Source organism: Onychomys torridus, chromosome 6 (assembly GCF_903995425.1).
Source record: "Onychomys torridus chromosome 6, mOncTor1.1, whole genome shotgun sequence".
NCBI classification, from domain to species: domain Eukaryota; kingdom Metazoa; phylum Chordata; class Mammalia; order Rodentia; family Cricetidae; genus Onychomys; species Onychomys torridus.
The window spans coordinates 66,014,585-66,036,089 of record NC_050448.1 but is presented as its reverse complement, the minus strand read 5'-3'; the positions used below and the strand labels follow the sequence as shown (position 1 = coordinate 66,036,089).

General features: G+C 43.6%; 1 protein-coding gene across 3 annotated transcripts in view; it reads right to left on the bottom strand.

Moving 5' to 3' along the window:
* Positions 1-782: 782 nt before the first annotated feature.
* Positions 783-21,505, bottom strand: part of Ash1l (ASH1 like histone lysine methyltransferase) — a 138,029-nt gene continuing 117,306 nt past the window's right edge. For 2 of the 3 annotated variants that reach the window (XM_036190752.1, XM_036190750.1), the window contains exons 17-28: positions 17,831-17,983; positions 14,666-14,720; positions 14,448-14,580; positions 11,703-11,951; positions 10,689-10,775; positions 9,163-9,253; positions 7,850-7,988; positions 7,548-7,720; positions 5,606-5,772; positions 4,017-4,057; positions 2,586-2,887; positions 783-2,086 (exon numbers count right to left, since the gene is read on the bottom strand). In XM_036190752.1, the coding sequence (XP_036046645.1) occupies positions 1,995-2,086; positions 2,586-2,887; positions 4,017-4,057; positions 5,606-5,772; positions 7,548-7,720; positions 7,850-7,988; positions 9,163-9,253; positions 10,689-10,775; positions 11,703-11,951; positions 14,448-14,580; positions 14,666-14,720; positions 17,831-17,983 (1,682 nt within the window). In that variant the 3' untranslated portion in view covers positions 783-1,994. Of the gene's footprint in view, positions 2,087-2,585; positions 2,888-4,016; positions 4,058-5,605; positions 5,773-7,547; positions 7,721-7,849; positions 7,989-9,162; positions 9,254-10,688; positions 10,776-11,702; positions 11,952-14,447; positions 14,581-14,665; positions 14,721-17,830; positions 17,984-21,505 lie in introns of those variants that run through there. The other variant, XM_036190753.1, reaches the window with a different exon arrangement.

Genomic DNA, 21,505 nt, shown 5'->3' with positions numbered 1-21,505 from the left:
CACTTCAGTTTGGAATCTTTCAACAAAAGAAAGATAAAAGGACAGCGTAGTGCCTTTTGCTTCTGTTCTTACACGTTACAAAGTTTTTTCTTTCTTTTTTAAAATTTTAGTGTTTAACACTATTAAAGGAAAACATTGATTTTAAGCTCTTTCTTGTCATTTTCTTGCTTCTGACTAAAAGGAGACCCCCAAAGTGCCCTTAGTCCAACCTCCCTCCCACCCACTCCCTGCAATGAGAAACAAAAGAAACCACTCCAATGAGCTTGGACATGCGACCCCAGCTCCACACGTGAGCATCTTATACTCAGGTCTCGTGGTAATGTACAATGCTTCTCTACAGTAAGAAAATACTCCAAACTATTTTCTTAATTTCTCTTTTTTCTTTAATAAAATATTTTGCTTTTCCTCTGCTCAAGGGGATCTATGGCACCCCTTCCTCTCTTTTTCCCTAAGAATAACACGGAAAGGAGAAAAAGACAAAGAAAATCAATGGAATGAAAGGTGGTCAAATGTTTCTACCTAAATGAGTCAGAGCGTCGTCATCATAAGGGGAAGGAAATGTACAGTTAGGACATCATTGGTCCAGCATTGGAAAAGAGTAATGAGGATGTGTTTACTAATGTATTGCTTACCAATCTCACGGCATATATATATATACACATATATACATGTATACATATACATGTATATATATGTGTATATATACACACACATATATACACACACACATATACACACATATATATGTATACATATACATGTATATATATGTGTATACACACACACACACACACACATATATATATACACACACACACACACACACAATACAACTTGGCACATTTAAAAACCATCTTTTCTCTTATAAGAACATCTAAAATGTATATGCATATGTATGTCTGAGGAGACATAGCAAAGCTTTTTGAATTTTACTCGTAAAGAGACAGTATGGTCTGTTAATGTCTGGTCAAGAGACTGGAAGGGAAGGAGACCCTGGCTATACCTCCTGATGATGAAGTCATTCAGAAAGGTGGACGGGAGACGGCCGAGTGGGAGACAGACACCGGAAACTATACAATTATGAAAATAAGAGTAGTGTTTTCATCACCTGGCGGTCTACACTGCAACACTCTGACAGCGGACACTGCTCCGCAGCTCTGTAGTGAGTTTCATTAGAGGAGAAGGTTCGCGTTTTTATGTAGTTTTAGAAAATTTGTTTTTTGTTTGTTTTTTTAAGTGAATCTTCTTTTTGTACAGCACAGCAGACACACAGGAAGAGAAGCAGCATGTGTGCTGGCGGGGGCGTGGCTTTCTCAGTAGGAAAAACTATGTTCGGCAGGTTATGAAGGGTAAAAAAAAATAATTACAAATACTGCCCTTCTGACCCCATGGCGGCTCTCCTACCCCACGATTCTACTGACTCACTTCTGGGGAGCAGAGGTAGGGGAGCGGCAGCAGTTCTAAGTGCTTCGAGCAGTCAGTTCATGTTCTAGGACTCGGACCTGGCTGGGAAGGAGGAAGAGAGTTTCCTGTCAAGGAAGTTAGGAGAGGCCCCAGCTAGGACGTGTTTTAGGTCTGACATAGCTCTTAGAGCTGAAAGAGCATAGAGGGGACAGGCCGGGACCCAGGCCCTTCCCTTTGGAGTTTGATTTGTACCTGGTCACAGGAAGCAGCACGTGAGCGCTTGCAGGGCCGGGAGGACTGCCAAGCGCTCTAAGTCCCAGCGCTTGGGGCTATTCCTGACGTGGTCCTCCTCTCTACAGTAACCCTCAGGGTAAAGCCATGAAGAGGAGAAGTGACCTCAACGGCCTCGCACCAGCCTCCTTCCTGCCTCCCCACTAGCTCTGGGTCTAGTAAGTACCTAGTGTCAAAGACGTGACCCACTCCCTGGCCTGGATGGACCTTTCCCGCCCCGTCCACACTCAGAGAGCAAGAGAGCGGACTTGCTGGCTTCACTGGATCCCAGATGCTCCATGTTCTCGCTCTGCTGAGAGTCACTTCCGAAAGCTGTTTTCTGGTATAAACAAAGTGCGTCTTCGCAGCCTCCTGCCTGGTCCTTCCTCCAGCAGGTAGGTCACGTCGATGGCTGAAAACAGAACCAAGGTCGTTCAGCAAAGACTTGTTTACTCTCCTCCACCTCAGTCTGGATTTGCACTCTAATGAAAACTCAAGAACTCATTTTTTGTTGTTGTTTTTTTCCTGGCCTAAAGCAATTAGGTCTTTCTCTAGCCCTAAATTTCTGTTTTGAGGCTGTTACACCCCTCCCCCCCCCCCCCCCCGAAAGAAAAGTGGTTGCTAGGGTTGGAAAACACTACCCCAGCTCAGCCTCACACTGAAGAAACAAAACCATTTTCTTAGAACATGTTGGTGTAGTAACCAGAAGTCTTTCTGGACCCTGACAGAACAAAACTCAGTGGTATGTGTTGCCTGGCACATGTGAAGTACTAGGTTTATTCTCCAATACAACACACGCACAACCACACACGCACACGCACGCACAACCACACGTGTGTGCAGTGTGTTTTTACTGCTTTTCCATTTACTCCTCACTTATCTTCAAGCCTAGTCATGAGCCCGCATCTCACCGTTTTTCCCAGGGACTTTCTCGAGGAGGCCGAGCAGGATCTGGTTGAGGCGCTGCCGCTGGCCGTGTCTCCGCTCCTCGGGGGTGCTCACTAACGGGGGCTCTCCACTACCTTCCTCTGGTTTCTTCCCGCTGTCACCGAGGCTGGCAGGAACTCTTTCCTGTTCTGGCTCCTCAGGGCTGGGCATCTCACTGGCTGCCTGCTCCTGGCTAGCCAGCACCTCTTCAATCAAGGGCAAAGCATCATCTTCTTGCCCTAGGTCTTTCAGGGGTGGCTTTGAGCGGTCAGCCTTCCAGGATGATCTGTCAAAAGGACATGTGAATTCAGGGCATGGCTGACAAGGCACCAGACAGGGTGGGGAATGAAAGCTAGAAGCCTAAGGTGGCTTGAGATCCTCGAGTCTGCTTCTTAGAGCTTTAGCTTGAGTTAAGAAATCTGAATGTGAGCATTAGTACAAATATCACTTTTCTCTGAAATTTAATTTTTCCTTTTTATGGCAGTACTTGTGTATGCTAGGTTAGTGTTCTACTACTTAGAAGTTAACTTAATTTCCATTTGTAAAATTAAACCTTTCTTGTTCTCAGAAATCTGAAGCAAAAATGAGACAGAATTCCATCCCATAAAACACAGCAGGCCTGGAAACCTGAGGTGTCACGGAATGCTTCATGAACACAAAGGAAACTCAGTCCAAACGCAATAGAATTTAAGGGTTATTTTACTTTTCTATGTTATCTAGTATTCTTCACTTTTTACAGGCTACTGCTATGGAGGAAGCAGTGGGCATTTACTATATTTAAATTATGTGTGTACACGTGTGTGCCAATGTGTATGTGAGTGCAGGTGTCCATGGAGGCCAGGAGAGGGTGCTGGATCCCCTGGAGCGGGTGGCTATGAACAACCTGACATGAATGGAAGGAACAGAACTCGTATCCTCCACAAGAGCAACACAAGCTCTTAACCACTGAGTGAGTCCTTTCTACAGCTCCAGTGGTGGCTACTTATGCTCTTACCTGACAGACAAGAGAAAAGCCTCCATGAGGAACAGCCTTCTCATTTATAAAACAAGGAAAAATATAAAGTGTTAAGTGTAAACTGTGCAATAGTGACTGAGTCTCTTTAATAGAGGTATCAAAAGTGGATGCGCCATCATATGACGGAGAAGGCTCAGTCTAGAAAGAGAGAGAGGTTCTGAGTCCATCTGCAGTTCCATGTCTAACCTTGTTCTCTCTCTTCTCTTTACACTCCCCTGTTCTTGCTAAGGATTCGTAATGGGACTGCACTGCTCCCATTTAAGTGCTGGCATTACTCAGGGCCTACCCTACAGAGAGGAGCCAATCCCAGCAGTGGAGACCCATGAGGAGCTCCTTGCTCTCTTGTTCTGATTAGCTCTTAGCTGACCCTCAGGAGCCCTCCCGTTCTCCTAGGACTCACCGCCCTCCGTTCCTCTTGTAGTTGTCTGGGACATAATGAGGCTGCAGGAAAAAGAGGAGAACACATTAATGCGGGATCTCATGGGGACACACGGGCAAGCAGACAACCCGATGACTTCTGAGGATGCTGATGTCTTCCTCACTTGCCTTTTTTTTCATTGCCATGAGGCGAATCACTTTCTTTGCCACATGCTCCTGCTATAACTGTAGTAATGAATGAAAATCATTGGTCTGCATTTTCAATACTAGAAAAAATACCCAGGCAGGAGATGGGGATGAAAATGCAAACATGAGCAAGCATCCCGTCATCAAGCTACTTTCAGATCACATTTAATGATCTTGTCTTACATGGAAAAGTATTTATTTACTTAGTGTGTTATGTTTGCGTGTCTACACACCAGAGCTCACGTATGAAGGGTTCTCTGCAACTGCCTGGGTTGTGGGGTCAAACTTAGGTCTTCCATACCTGAGGCAAGTGCCCTTATCCACTGAGCCATTTAGTCAGCTGTCTTATGCTCCACCCCTGTTTTTAGACACGGTCTCACTATGTAGGCCTAGCTGCCCTGGAACTTGCTACATAAGGCCAGAGTGGCCTCAAAATTACAGCGTTTAACCTGCCTCTGCATCTGAAGGGCTGGGATTAACGGCCTATGTCTTCACACCCAGTCATGCCTTACTTTTGTTTTTGCTTTTGTTTCTCTGTGTTGTTTTGGTGCCTGTCCTGGATCTTGCTCTGTAGACCAGGCTGGCCTTGAACTCATAGGGATCCACCTGGCTCTGCCTCCCGAGTGCTGGGATTAAAGGCATGCACCACCACCACCTGGCTTACATTTTTGATTCAGACATTAAAAAAAAAAAAAAAAAAAGCACCAAAGGATGTTTTAAGGCCTAGGACTGCTTGGAGCTCAACATAAGCCTAGGCTACATAGTGGCTTTGAGGCAAACCTGGATTACAGTAAGACCATGTAATATAAAAATAAAGAGATATTTTTCAGGGATACTATCCTTTTTATAGATTTATTTATTAAGACAGGGTCTCACTATGTAATCCCAGCTGGTCTAGAACTTGCTATGTAGACCAGGTTGGCCTTGAACTCACAGAAATCCATGGGCCTCTGCATACTATGTGTACCACCACACCTAGCTTTTACAAATTATGAATATGAAGAAAGGAAGGTGCAGAGGGATGGGGAGAATATTCAGCAGGTAGGAGTATTCACCATACAAGCAGGAGGACCTGAGTTCAAATCCCTAGTACTCACATAAAAAAGCAGGGTGTGATCCAGTGTTGGGTGTGGGGCAAAGACAGTAGGATTACTGGAGTTTGCTGGCTATTAGCTCCAGGTACAGTGAGAGACCCTGTCTCAAGGAATTAGGGTGGAGAGTAATAGAACAGGGAAGCCAGCCTCCTTTGGCCTTCTCACCTACACTTGTACATGTATGCACTCACAAGGAAAGACTAGTGAGGCTAGTGTCACGCACGTGTAATTCCAGCACTCAGGAGGGAGAGGCAAGAGAAGTAAAAATTCAAGGTCAGCTGCCCTAAGTGGTGAGCTCCTGCTGCAAAACAAAACAACCAAGGTGACTTACTGAGAAATCTCTTTTGGGAGTGAGCTTCTTGGGGAAATGATCAAAGGCATAGGGTTTGGTGCAGACGGGATAGCGGTTCCGATGGATCTTGTAAAATAGATGTGCTGACTTGTCAAGCCGATAGTCACAGATGTAAACATCTTGTTCCTTTATTCCTTTGGGTCTCCCTGTAAATTCAAACACTGTTACAGAATCTGACTTCTCAGGCCAGAGAGTTGGCTCAGCTGCTAAGAGTACATGCTGCTTTTACAGAGGACCAGAGTTTGGTTCCCAGTACCCAGGTAAGAGGGCTCATAATTGTCTGTAACTGCAGCTCCAGGGGAATTTACACCCTCCCTCTGGCCTCTGAAGGCACCAGTACTCACACAAAGATACATACACATACCCACATTATTAAAAATAAAATAGATCTAGGCCCAACAGTGGTGGTGCACACCTTTAATTTCAGTGAGGCAGAAGGATCTCCGAGTTCAAGGCCAGAGAGATCTGGTCTACACAGAGAAATAAATCCTGTCCCAAAACAACAAAAGAACAACAAAACAACAAAAAGATCTGAAACAAAGATCAGTAAATCTGATTTCCCTTTGTCCCCGAAGCAGCCCAGTGGACAGCTATCTCTGAGAGAGAAGACACACCCATTAGGAGCAGACATTAAGGAAAGGCTGGAAAACCAAGCATTGGGTGGTTGTGGAAGAAAGCAGAATTTTTAAGCACTAGTATGCAAAAGGAGATGGAACGCAGCAGTGGAATGGAGTAACAGAATGTAAACCCCCCAGAAATGTAGACTGAATGTCACAGGGATTTTTGGGCACATACTCTGAGGAACAGAATGGTTCATGGGGAAGTTACGGGAAAGGAAGAGTCATAAATGTGAGGAAGCACATCAGAAAGCTAATCCTTTTTTAATTGGAGAAGTCAGGTCACAGAGCTGTAAGCGTTTGTCAGTATGGAAGAAGAACACTTACTATTGTGAAGTTTTTGCTACAATAATGAAATAAAGATACAGGTAACTAAATTCTTGCCAATCATGGCAACAAACACACATCAAGCTAGCCATAAACTAGAGCTTTTGTGTATCATTTGATCTCTGGAAAACTCAGAAAAATCTGCTTTCAAATGAAGGAAACTCATGCTTGGTCGAGTATGTAAGTAGTAAAATGTGATGCAGCTGGATTTCGAAATTGGCTCAATATTCTAAAATGCTGGAGTTTGGTGGTGGTGGCGGCAGCAGCAGTGGTGGTGGGCACGCCTTTAATCCCAGCATTCGGGAAGCAGAGGTGTGTAGATCTCTGAGTTTAAGGCTAACCTGCTCTACAGAGTGAGTACCAAGCCAGCCAGGGATATACAGAGAAACCCTGTCTGAAAAGAAAAAGTTGGGCCCAAGTGTTTGCCAACAAGCCTGATGACCTGAGTTCAATCCCCTAAACTCACCTGGAAAAAAAAAAAGGTGGTGGTATTATGAATATTTAAGTACTGAGCACTAAATAAAAGAAAAGGGACTCTCTCAGGGAAGCTCACATCCAGGTCTTTCTGAGTATCTTTCTCCCTTAATCCTGGTGTTTACACATCAGAATACCTTTATTAGCTGGGTATGGTGGCAGCTGGATCTGACTCTGGAATTGAAGGCAAGCCTAGTATACATAGTGAATTCTAGGCCAGGGCAGCAGAGTAAGATCCTGTTGCAAAGTGAATGAATGAATAAGTAAATGTGTGTGAACGTTTGGCCTGCACATTTGTACGTGTACCATGTGTATGCCTGGTGCGCACTGAAGCCAGAAGAAAGTGCTGGATCCCCTAGACCTGGAGTTACAGATGGTTCTGAGCTGCCGTGTGGGTGCTGGGATCTGAACTTGGGTCCTCTGCAAGAGCAGCAAGTGCTCTTAACTGCTGAGCTCTCTCTCCAGTCCCAAAGACCACCTCTCGACAAGCCTTCATCATTTACCTTTACAATATGTATAAAGGTCCAATACACAGCAGGTCCCAACTACAGCCTCCAAGGGAATGATCTCATAGAGTGGCACCCGAAATAGCTCATTGTGATAGAACCGGCGGGATGGAGAGTGGTGGGTTTCATGGGGGCGGAAATAATGGTGACCAAAGGCAAACCGTTCCTCTCTTAAAAAACAACAACACAACAAAAAAGGAAAATGAGAAAGGAGAGGTTAAGTCTACGAGCAAGACTCCAGTGCATACTCCACTCTGCTGGGAGGATGCAGCCGGAAGCAGACAGGACCAGACACATACTTTTCATTCTTCCAAAGCTTTTCAATTCTAAAGATGTCAAGTTTATCTCGGTTAATGTGTGATAGCAATCTGTAGGACTGACGGACTGGATGGCCATCGGGTGTGCGTCGACTGTCCCTCATCAGGTACACACAATCACCTAGGAACGTACAGAACAAAGGAGAACATTAATATTGACCCCTGGATGTATTCTATAAGGCATCCTTTTATCTGATCCATGGTCTACAACAATATGGAGGGGCAGGCAGATAGCCCAGTAATTAAATGAGCAAGGACCTAGGTTCAACAAAAGAAATCAAGACAAAGTAAAATCAGCAGTCTTATGATTATTATTTATTTAGAAAATGCTCTTTTATTTTTTTACTTTCTCTTTACTAAGTTTACTATTATTATTATTTTTTTATTTGTTTTGGTTTTGAGACAGGTCTTACTATGTAGCCCTATCTAGCCTGGAACTCACTAAGTAGACCAGGCTGGCCTCAAATTCAGAGATCCACCCCTCTCTTTCTCCAGATGGGGTTACAGACATTGTGCCACCATACCTGGTCTACTAGGTTTAAAATTAATACAAGGATCTTGGATATAGCTCAGTCTATATAACTAGGTTGCTCAACTAGTATGCTTGAAGCTTTGGGTCAATTACCAGCACAGCGAAGAAACAAGCAAACAGACAAATAAAACTACAATAAGTCAGGCACAGTAGCTAATGCCTATTATCCCAGAACTTGGGAGACAGAGACAGGACAGCTTAGGAGTTTGAGGCCTGGCCTGAGCTATAGTCTGAAAAACCAGTAACAATGAAATAAGACACAGACAACAACCCACAATCAAGCAACCAAACAAAAGCCAGCAAACCAAGAGGAGGGACTCTTAAGGCCTCAGCATCCCTCAAGAGTTAAGAGACAGTCCACAGTTGCTAAGGAAGTGGGGTAGAGTCACAGTCTTCAGGGATATAGTCTATGGTAAGCACCCCTTGCTGAAGGAAATGATATCTCCTTCCACCCAGGCTCATGCAGCTAATCCTAATGAAATGCAGTGGAGCGTGCACATGCGCACGGCATTTTAGAAGGGTTTGGTGGGAGGGGGAAGAGATAAGAGAGGATAATAGTAAAGGGAAAAAAACTTCAAACAGAAATACAATTAGCTTTGTAAAGCTGTTTCCACAAATTGGTCTCTATCCACTGGCAGAGGGGTAATGATGGGTTTAAGGACATCTATTCAAGGCCATGCAGCATGATGACTACCATGCACAGACTATATATATCCTTCCCACTACTCAGAAAGGGCAGTGGGATTCGGGCCTCTGTACTTACCCTGACGAAGCAGCAAGTCATCTCGGAGTAAACAGATGAAGTAGACACAGCCAGGCTGGGCATAGTGGGGCCGAGGGATCATGGGTACCTCCTGAAGAGCAGAAAGTCAATGGAGAAAGGTGAGAATTAATACATTTGGTCTAATGATCTCAATTCAGGAGAGGAAAAGAATTAAGACTTAAAATTTACATTCAAGACTTACTAAAGCCATTTCCATACACTACAAATATGAAAACCACTAGTTTTTAAGGCCACAGAAATGAAAGCAGATGACAGGGACTGACAGGCCCAGGACCTGAGATAATGCTCTATAAAGCATTAGCTTTGAGACTGTTCTGTGCGACCTCTGAAAATGTGTGAAATGGGGACTTTCATGACAGTTGTATTTGGAGACTACTTACAGCTATTTAGTGTCCAAGGCCAGGGAAGTAAGAGCATCCTAAATTGCATCCCTCACAACAGCACTATGGTTAAGAAATGGCGCCTAACCAGGGGGTGTTAGCGCACGCCTTTAATCCCAGCTCTAGAGAGACGGAGGCAGGTGGATCTCTGTGTGAGTATGAGGTCAGCCTGATCCAGGGCTGTTATATAGAGAAACCCTGTTTCAAAAAAAACCAAAAAAACCCAAAAAAACCCAAAAAAAAAAAAAACCCAAAAAAACCAAAAACAAAGCAAACAAAAAGGAGAAAGAAGGAAAAGCTGCCTAAATCCTTCTTTCTAAAGGAGGCGACTTCATCAAGATCATAGTGCACATTTACTGACTGTGTGCGAATGTATGTATGTGTACATGCGTACTTGCTTGCCATAGCACATGTGTGGAGGTGAGAGGACATTTTGCAGAAATCAGTTCTCTCTTTCTACCATGTGGATCCCTGGGATGGAAGTTAGGCTACAAAGCTCAACAGCCAGAGCTTTTATCCACAGAGCCGACCTGGCAGCCCAAGATCATACACAGAAATACAGCAGTACAAGATAAGAACCCACCCAACTTGGTCAAGTGACTGACTCGTATTTCAGTAAATAACTGAGTCAAGGGTTGTTTTCAACAAAACACTACTTGACCCAAACGGTACTTAGAACTCTGTTTCTACTACTGAGAGACTAAGGCAAGACAATTGTGAATTTGGAGCTAGTCTGGGCTATACAGTAAGCTTCTAACTCAAGAACAAGTCAAAACAAAAAGAATTTTAGTTTTATATAGTACCACTTCTCCTCTTCTTCTTCTTTTCTTTTTGTGTCGCCCTGGCTACCCTGGAATTCACTCTCTATATAGACCAAACTAGCCTCAAAATCAGAGACTCACCTGCCTCTGCCTCCCCACTGCTGGGAGTAAAGACATGTACAGCTACCTCTCAGCTTTATATAGTATTTCTTTCACAGATACAAACTGTTATATTTCCTTTTGGTTACACTCCTGAGAAAAGGAAGGGCAAGAATTACCACCCTCAGAGCAAAGCTGAGGCACAGAGGCTGAGCCAATCTGCAAAGGAGGATCATACACTACTTCTAACTAGGGATCAGCTTACCCTGTCCACAGGCCGAGGGTCACACTGCTCACAAAGGTAGTGCTCCACGTCTGTGTTCACACCCATGCAGTCACAGTGCTGCCACACCTACGAACACAGGCATACTTGACAAGGGGGTCACACTTAGGGAGAGAAGCCCCGAGAAGTAATGGTAGTGGGGAATACAGCGGCAGGACGGGGCAAAGTCAAGAGGAGGAGTGAGGATTAGAAATAAAAGACGAGCTGGGCGGGGCGGCGCACGCCTGTGATCCCAGCACTCGGGAGACAGAGCCAGGCGATCTCTGTGAGTTCGAGGCCAGCCTGGGCTACCAAATGAGTTCCAGGAAAGGCGCAAAGCTACACAGAGAAACCCTGTCTTGAAAAACAAAAACAAAAACAAAAACCAAACCAACCAAACAAAAAAAGATTAAGAGGAAAAGACAATGTCTGAATAAACGTATATACATCAATTCTAATATAAAGATCTGGACAAATAAAGTGGGAGATGAGAGAAAATGAAGATGATACACTACAAACTCTCACTTGCTATGTAACACTATCAATGCTGCAGCTACTATGAAAGGCTTTCTATTCCTAAGAAGTGCCCCTGACGCTTAGCGGACTTTACCCAGGAGAAAATGAACTAACAAGTGCACAGGAATGCACAACACTACAAATGGAGTCCTACACTTCTAACAGGATCCATCTGTAGACAAACTTATCATATACTCTGGAATCTACCTGTATTCATGTTCTACACTGTGTGCTACTGTTCATGTATACTAAACGCTATGCTCCTAGGTGCAGATTTTGTGAGAAATGTACAGTTAAAATAGGCAGAAAGGAAGACGTAAATGGAAGCTCAAAAAGGAGAGAGACTCTATGATGAACAGTAGAGGCTAAACAGAAGCTGCCTGAAGTCAGAGTTCATAAAAAAAAAGCCTGCCAAGGTCAACTGCAGGAAGAAGAGGTTGCTTTTCTGCATCTGGTCCCCATGTACATGGGGACCAGGCTGCTGCACCCTTGAACACTCACCATGCACTTGTCACACTGGATCATGAGGCCTTCGTCCTTGTAGAGGCCACAGATACAGCGGATGATGTCATCGTCCTTTTCATGCCCATTCTCCTTTTCAGAGACTGAGGTCTCACTGCTGTCGGCCTCACTTGCCGTTTCTCCCACAATCTCATCAATCTGAGCTGAGGACTCATGCCGGGCACTGTAATAGGCCTTTCGTAAGCGGCAAACATCCCTCCCAATTGGGGACTTACGCCCATAGTACTTCTGAAGAAAGCAAAAGAAAGAAATCGTTTTTGTTTTTCTCAGTGTGCTTTAAAAATAGACCTATAGAGGGAGTATGATTTTCTTTATTCTCTCACTTTGGCTAACAAATTCAACCATATGAATTAAAATTAGAATTCAGATGGTATGTTTTCAGTTTTTTCTATTGCTTTGATACTGAATTCCTGTCAAGGGCCTTACTATTTATCCATAAGATCAAACACATAGTGATCATTAAATTTTAATTACTGTTGGAAGCATAATGTATTGCAGAAAATTTCTATCTACCTTTGTTGTGCAAATGGCTGGGAGCACATAGTAGATGTCTGTGGAAGCTGGGTTTTAATAGGAACTATGTTCTCATTCCAGACTGCTCTAATTATTCTCCTCCCACCTAATTTCCCTCTCTTCTCTGTCTTGGTCTGTTCTCAGGGTGTGTCAGTGTCACTGGAGAACTGCCGTTTCAGCTACTACACGGTGTTTCTTTTATGCTCTAGGCTTGCTTTCGGAGTCAGGATCTTGGTATAGCCTGGTCTTGCCTCAGTCTTTCAAGTGCTAGGTTACAGGAATGAGCCACCATGCTTGGCCTCATATGTACTTATTTTCATGAACTAAGAAATACTGATACACAATACATTGGTAAAAATATTTATGTAATATAGAAGTTAAGGGCGGCCAGACGGTGGTGGCAAGTGATGCATGGCATGCAGGAGGCAGAGGCAGGAGGATCTCTGTGGGTTCGAGGCCAGCCTGGGCTACAGAGTGAGTTCCAGGAAAAGTGCCAAAGCTACACAGAGAAACCCTGTCTCGAAAAACCAAAACAAACAAACAAGCAAGCAAACAAACAAACGTTAAGGGCAAAATTAGGATTTTACGAAGATTATATTGTTTTGAGAATGACTCCAATCTTCCATTCCAGAATTCTCTCTCTCTCTCTCTGTGTGTGTGTGTGTGTGTGTGTGTGTGTGTGTGTGTGTGTGTGTGTGTATGTATGTGCGCCCACACTTGTATGCATGTCTGCCTACCTGCCTGCCTGCATGGGCCACAGGAGGAACTTGGGTGTCATCCTGAGAAACCCTGTTCACATTCTTTTGACTTGGAGTGAACCAGTAAGAAGGGACTGGCTGGCCAGTGAGCCCCAGGGTCCTCCTGTCTGCCTCCTCAGCTCAAGTATGTCATCAGGGTACACACCTGGCTTTTCTTTTTAGAGAGGGTCTCATTAAGTAGCCTGGGCTGGCTTCTTAAAACTCATTCTGTAAAGCAGGCTGGCATCAAACCACAGAGCTCCACTTACCTCTGCCTTGCTCATGCCGATGAAAGGTGTGTAACACTACATCTGGCCACACCTGGCATTTTCATTTACGTTTTGGGGCTCAATGCTTATACAGTGTATGTTTATGGATTGAGTTAATGTTAATTAAAGTTATTCCATGTGGGCACATCTGTGCCATGGCATACATACAGGGCAGATAGTGACTTGGCAGAGTGAGTTCTCTTCTTCCCACACTACACTGTGGGTTCTGGGGACAAAGTCAGCTTGCTAGACTTGCACAGTGAGCACTTTTACCTGAGAGCCATCTTGCTGACTGAGAACCCACCCTGCCACCCCAACCAGAGAGAGGGACTGACTTACTGTAGTGAATGCTCTGTAGACCAGGCTTGCCTTTGAACTCACAGATCTACCTGCATCTGTTCCCCAAGTACTGGGAGTGAAGTTATTATACATCACTATACTGGATCAGAATTTTTTAAAAAAGATTTATTTATTTTTATGTATATTAGTGTTTTTCTTGCATGTATATCTATGTGAAGATGCTAGATCCCTAGAACTGGAGTTACAGACAGTTGTGAGCTGCCATGTTGGTGCTGGGAATTGAACCCGGGTTCTTTTGGAAGAGCAGCCAGTGCTCTTCACTGAGCTGTTTCTCTAGCCTGGTCAAAATATTTTTTAACAAATAAAATATTACATTATTTAGCACAATGTAATGCATACTCTATGAGAACTTAATGAAAATGACTTGTTTTGGCTCTGGAGAAAAGGCTCAGTAATTAAGAGTACAGGTTGCTCTTGTATGGAAGGAGGTTCAGTTCCCAGCACACACATCACGGCTCACAACCATCTCTAATTCCAGTTCCAGGGGATTGGATGCCCTCTTCTGGCCTCAGTAGACATTGTACACATGTGGTGTATATACGTACATGCAGGTAAAACACTGATAAAAAAATTAAAAAAAAAATTACTGTCAGGTTGATAAGGTGGCTCCGCAAATAAAGCTACTTGCTGCTAAGCCTGAAAACGATCCTTGGGGCCTACATGCTAGCATGAGGGAACTGATGCCTCCACATGCTTACTGTGACATGTATATGCTCATACAAAACAAATAAACAAATGTAATAATTAAAAGAAAGTTACTGTCTTTCCCAACAAGAAACTTAAAGTTCTCAAATAGTTCTCTTCAGACCAAATTTCTTAAATATGTGTTTGAAGTTAGCAAATACCTCAGCATTTCGAAAGACCTTGAGCATGTCGGCATCAAAAGCTTCCACTGTTTTGTAATACCCAATGAGGATCTGCTTCTCTATGGTGCTGAGATCCAGGGGGTCAGAGATCTTCTCATAATAGTCAGCGTTCCTGGAACACAGAGCAGTGTGGCTGTCAATCTGGTGCACTAACTTCTTCCCTGAGCTCTCCAAGGCTACCACCAATGTGTACCTACTTTTTCTTTGGGGGAAGGTTCAAAAGTGGAGCTGCGAGGGCTTGTTGGGAAGAATCTGCAAAAGAATACAAGGTTTGGTACACACGAGCTAAAAGACAAGGTCAACATTAGCCAGCCAGCCTGCCTTGTTTCTACTGGTCTAGAACTCCAGGTTGAAAGAATAGCTGAAATTACAATGACCTACACTTGACTTGTATTATTTTATTAAAATTTATTTTTCTTGGTCAGATGTGATGATCCATGTCTGCAATCCCAGCACTCCAAAGGCTGAGGATGGTTAGTATTTGGCTGGCTTACACTGTTTCTTTTTTCTTTATAAAAGGATATCTGGGGCTAGAACTCAGAGCCTTGTACATGCTAGAAATTTTTTCCCCTGATGAACAGCTCCAGCCTATATCCATTTGGAGATTTTAATGATTTTTATTTTGTGTGTCTGAGCATTTGCCTGACTGTCTGTACTCCACATGTGTGTAGTGATATTAGAGAACACAATAGAGCACGGATTCCCTGAGATTAGAGTCACAGGTAGTGGCGCAGTGCCATGTGGACACTGCAAACTGAACCTGAGTTTGTCAAAGAGCAGCCAGTGCTCTTAACCACTGAGACATTTCCCAGCAACACATTATCTTCTTAAAAGATTGTTTTGTGTGTACAGGTGTTTTGGCTGCACATACACAGACTACATTAGGTACATGGTGCCTCCAGAGGCCAGAAGAGAACACTGGATACCCTGGAACTGGCATTATTGGCAGTTGTGAGTCACTATGCAGGCTAGGAGTTTCTACATGTGTTCTTTGCAAGAGCAAACAGTACTTCTTAACTACTAAGGAATTGCTCCAGACCCTAAACATCTTTTAACTTTTATAAATCTAGAATCTTCCACAGTACAAGTTAGGAGGGAAAAAAATTCTTTGAGGCTTGATAGTCAAAAACTTACTTCCCCACCCCTAGAAATGAAATAATACTTTAAAAATCAAGCAGGATTATGAAGAATATAGTGGATATATTAGAAATGTTAATGATAGCTGAGTAATGAGATAATTGCTCATAAAGAATGTGAGCTGAGCCGGGCGGTGGTGGTGCACGCTTTTAATCCCAGCACTCGGGAGGCAGAGGCAGGCGGATCTCTGTGAGTTCGAGGCCAACCTGGTCTCCAAAGTGAGTTCCAGGAAAGGAGCAAAGCTACACAGAGAAACCCTGACTCAAAAAAATCAAAAGAATGTGGGCTGTGGCTATTGAAATAATGGAGCCTGCTCGTGTACCTGCGGATCTCAAACCACTATGTGAGTAGGAGGCAGGGTCCTGAGTCTATAATTCTTGTGCTGCCCCCATCATAGGAGGACAAATATTTTTTACCTTAAATATTTATTTTGAGTGCATATGTGTTTCACCTGCATGAATATGTACCACCTGTGTGCAGTGATATGACAAATCTGTTCTTTGATTTTCTGAGACAGGGTTTCTCTGTGTAGCCATAGCTGTCCTGGACTCACTCTATAGCCCAGGCTGGACTTTACTCAGAGATCCTCCTGCCTTTGCCTCCTGAGTGCTGGGATTAAAGGCCCATCCCACCACTGTCCAGCAGTAAATCATTTTTTCTTTTGCTTTTATTTATTTAAAATAAATATTTTTACAACAAAAAGATCATCACACTCAAAATATGTTTTCCAGTCTCTCTTAATTGTCCATAATTAATATTCCTGGTGTAGATTCAACTAAATTCCAGATAAGGAATAATTTAGTAACAATTTCCTATCATTTTTTTTTTTTTTTTTCTGAAATAGTTCATGTGTGACACACACACAGTATTCTTAGTGAGGGATTCTTTCTCATTTGGCATCTTCAGGTGGTTTCACTGGAGAAAGAGAAAATGTTACTTAGTGTGCAGTGATGTACCAGTAGGTAACATTAGAGCAGTTCCAAGTCAGTCAGACAGAGTCTGCAGACACAGACAGTACAGGTCCACAAAACGTTACACCTTTTTCATTCTTGTTGAGACGGGGTTTTATTATGCAGTCTTGGCTAGCCTGGGTCCTGTACCAGGCTGGCCACAAACTCACAGAAATCCACTGACTTCTGCCTCCTAAATGCTGAGACTAAAAAAGTACACTACCATGCTGGGCAAAAAAAAAAAAAAAAAAAAAAAAAAAAAAAAAAAACAAAAAAAAAACAAAAAAAAACCCAAAACAAAACAAAATAAAACTTACTCTTTATATGGACCATGCTGGCCTCAAACTCACAGCAATCCTCCCTAAGGTTGGGATTAACGGCATAGGCTACTACACATAAAACTTTAAAAAATTTATTTCATGTACATTGATGATTTGCCTGCATTCATGTCTGTATGAGGGTGTTGGATCCTCTGGAGCTGGACTTACAGACAGTTGTCAGCTGCCATGTGGGTGCTGGGAATTGAACCCGGGTCCTCTAGAAGAGCGACTGTGCTTGTACCCACTGGGCCATCTCTCCAGTTCTGATCATTTGTAACTGCAATATTATCTCATCCATGGAAATTAGACAGAGATCACCCATCCTCTAGCTAGAATATATATACGTACACACATACGTGTACACACACAGTACTTAACTATACATATTAAACACAACACTGATGTGTACAAGGCCCTGGGTTCAAATTTCTGAACTGGTTATTTGTTCTATAATTCTCTATTTCTGACAAAAGGTAGAACAAGGGCTCATCAATGGGGAGAACTTGCCTGAGTTGAATTCCCACATTAGTGATCTTACAACTGCCTACAACTCTGGCTCCAGGTGGTTTGACACCCTCTTCTGACCTCCCTGATCACTGCATACACAAGGACCCCCACCCCCACCCCTGGCAACACATAATTTTTTAAAACATAAAAAGAGGATGCAGAGTTAAGAGCCCTGGCTGCTTTTGCAGAGAATTCCCAGCATCTATATGGCAGCTCACAGCCATCTATAAATCCAGTTCCAGGGGATCCAGTGTCCTTCTCTGTTCTCTGCTGGCAACAGGCAGATAAATGAAGGCAGAACCTTCCACACACGTGAAAATGAAAAAAAAAAAAAATCTAAAATCCCTTATGTAACAACAACAAGAAATCCACCTCCGAAATTCCTAACCAACAGTGCTGCTGGTCAGAGGGTCTGGGGCTCTCAGGAGGGTGAGTGAGGCACAGATACCTTTATAGGAAACGATCCCATCACAGATCTCTTTGAAGATCTGTGCTAGGCGCGCCGCCCGACCCACTTCCAGGTTTTCCTCGGCAGCTGCCAAGCGCCTTGTTCGAACAGATCTAGCTGTCTGCAGGGCAGAGAACTGGGTCATGAAGACATCTGCAAAGAGAAGGTGAAAAGCAGGTCAGGAAATGAAGAAGAGTCTGATGTATCTTTTTCTTTTCCACTTGATTCCTGCCATTCCCCCCCCCCTTTTTTCTGAGATGGGGTTTCTCTGTATAGCTTTGCGCCTTTCCTAGAACTCACTCTGTAGACCAGGCTGGTCTCGAACTCACAGAGATTGCCTGCCTCTGCTTCCTGAGTGCTGGGATTAAAGGCGTGCGCCACCACCCGAACTTTTTATTTTCATGTATTTAGCTTGGAAGCAGATAGCAATTTGGGACTCCTTTGTAACAAGTGGCAGCATGAGACACTTAATTGATCATACTCACACATACCCTCTCTGAATAATCCACCTGGCAACTTGTAACATAGGGCTCTAGGTGGTTTGCAAGAAAATAGTCCCCAAAGGGAGTGGCACTATTAGGAGGTGTGGCCTGTGGAAGTATGTCACTGTGGGGCAGGCTTTGAGGTTTCTTATGCTCAGGATACCATCCAATGAGTCAGTTCACTTCCTGTTGCCTGCAAGATGTAGGAGTCTCAGCTATTCCTCCTCCAACATCACATCTACCTGCTTGCCACCATGCTTCATGCAATGATAATGGACTGAACCTCTGAAACTGTAAGCAATTAAATGTTTTCCTTGTAAGTGTTGGTGTGGTTATGGTATCTCTTCATAGCAATAAAAACCCAAACTAAGACAGATTCCTACTTGCATGGAGCTGCATACACATGCTACTTTGAACAATGGAATAAGTTTTCCCTTCCCTTAAAAAACATCAAACTTGGCTGGGCGGTGATGGCTCATGCCTTTAATCTCAGTACTCGGAAGGCAGCGGCAAGTGGATCTCTGTTAGTTCAAAGCCAGCCTGATCTATAGAGCTAGTTTCAGGACATTCAGAGCTACAGAGAAAGTTTGTCTTGAAAAATTAAAACCAAACCAATCAAACCAATAAAGCATCAAACTTCTTTGCAACTGTACTCCATTTGTGAAGTTAAGTGGGTTTTGAATGCATGCATAGTAAGACAAAATGTATACTTAAAGTGAACTTTTAGGGGAGAATCCCCTATTTACCATGTTATGCCTATGCACAATTGGAGGTACAAAGGATTAAAATAAGATGCATTGGGCTGGGTGGTGGTGGCGCACGTCTTTAATCCCAGCACTCGGGAGGCAGAGGCAGGCGGATCTTTGTGAGTTCGAGGCCAGCCTGGTCTACAGAGTGAGAGCCAGGAAAGGCGCAAAGTTACACAGAGAAACCCTGTCTTGAAAAACTAAAAAGATGCATTATAGGAAGGGACAAGTGTAACAGAAAAAATGGTTATATAATTTGATCTGTGAGTTCACATAGAGAATGTACTCAAACTATGACCCTAATAACCAAACTCCTCCCTATCTTGAACCCCATAAAGGAAGCCCATAGTCAAGCACATGAGCACTTTTCACTCATGTGGCCTGAGGTCACCTGGGACAGTAAACAGACTTATCCTATCATTTGTTTTCAGAAAAGTTAGCCTGTGAAAATCCATGTGAGCCTTTAATTCCTTGAGTAAGAAGCCAAGAATCTGGCAACAACCCAGCCCAGGCCTGGATCATTGTTACCACCAGTCCAGTGATTGACATGTATATTCAACAAATGACTAAGACTTGAACTGTTTGGCTTGTAACTTCAAAGAGATTCTAACAACCAAGTTGCTGAAAGGCTTTTTCTCTAGGCTGGTGAGATGCTAAGTGGGTGGAGATGCATGGTACAAAGCCTAATCAACCAATTCTGAAGCCCAGGACCTACACTGTGGAAAGAGAACGGACTTCATAAGCTGTCTTCTACCCACCACCTTATGTTGTGCTGTATGCTCTACATGCCCCGCTCTTTCTCTAAATAAAAACAATTTGCCAAAAGCTATAACCCCAGCATTAGGGAGACACAGAAAGAAGGGTGTTCAAGGTAATCCTTGGCTATATAGCAAGTTCAAGGCTAGCTTGACCCACATAAGACCCTGTCTCCTAAGACCAAAACTAGAAACAAAGACTCTTTCAAGAAGTCATTTAATTACTTTATTGTTTTGAAACAAGGCCTCTCTCTGTGGCCCAGGCTTCAAACTGATGGTGATCTGCCTACTTCACTCTCTCAGTGCTGAATACAAGTGCTCATTAGGTCACGTCCGGCTCTTTCTGTTTGAGAGTGTTGTGTCTCATGTAGCTAGCTCAGGCTGGCCTGCAATGCACTGTGCAGCCAACAGTGACTATAAATACCTGATCCTTTTGTGTCTACCTCACAAATGATGGGGTACAGGCAGTGCCAACATGTCTGTTCCCTCCCTCCCTTCTCTTTGAATAATTACTTACTTGTGTGTCTATGAATATGTCACAGAACATTGTGAGATCAGATGACAACTTTCAGAAGTCTGATCTCACCTTCTCCTATGTGAATCCCAGGAAAACTCAGGCCACTGGGTTTGGCAGCAGGAGTCTTACCTGCTAAGTCATTTTGCTGGATCTGAGATGATGTTTTTAACATTTTCCTTCCTTCCTTTCAAAAAGACAGGATCTAGTGTAGCCACTGTGTGGCTCAGGCTGGCCTTGAACCCCAGATCTCCCTGCTTTCACCTCCCAAGTGCTGGCATTAAGGGATGCACAACCACATCTTATAATGGATACTTTGTTTAGAAAGGATTCATGGACCAGGTGTTGTGGTCAAAGATTTTAATCCCAGCACATGGAAGGCAGAAGCAGGCAGGTCTCTGTGAGTCAGAGCAAGCTTGGTCTACAGAGTGAATTCCAGGACAGCCAGGGCTACTCAGTGAGATGAAGTTTCAAAACAAAACAAAACAAAACAAAACAATGCACAGATAAGCCAGTTCCTCATCTGCTCTAGACTGGACACTAACTCAAACAAGGAGTGCTGTTTCTATTATTCAGTCCAAAGGCTGGAGAAGGAGGCCGGCCGCATAGCACTTACTTACATATGCAAGGAAGTCTTTGAGTTTAGTTATGGTTTCTGCCCATAATGCATTCGTTATCATTGTTTTAGTCCACACTAGAAGGAATCTTAGAATAAACTGTGGAAAGTAACTAAACAGGGGAAGGTAAAGGTGCCTGGCCCGTGTAAGCCTGGTGATCTGACTTCAATCCCTGGAAGCCATGTAAAGTTAGAAAAAGAAAACTAATTCCATAAAATAGTCTAGTCTTAACATATGCACTGAGGTATGTGTGCCCCCCCCCACACCTCTCAATAAAAAAAAAATGGGGAATTCCCCACCCCAAACAGGATATCATAATGTAGCCTTGGCTGGCCTGGAACTCACTATGTGGATCAGGCTGGTCTTAAACTCCCTACTCTTGTCTTCTAAGTACCAGGATTACAGGTGTGCACCATTATGCCCAATTCTAAATTACTATTTTTCTTTCTTTCTTTAAATTTTATGTGTATTTTGCCTGCATGTATGTATACCCTGTGCCTGGACTGCCCACAGAGGCCAGAAGAGGGCACAGGATCTCCTAGAACAGGAGTTCCGGATGGC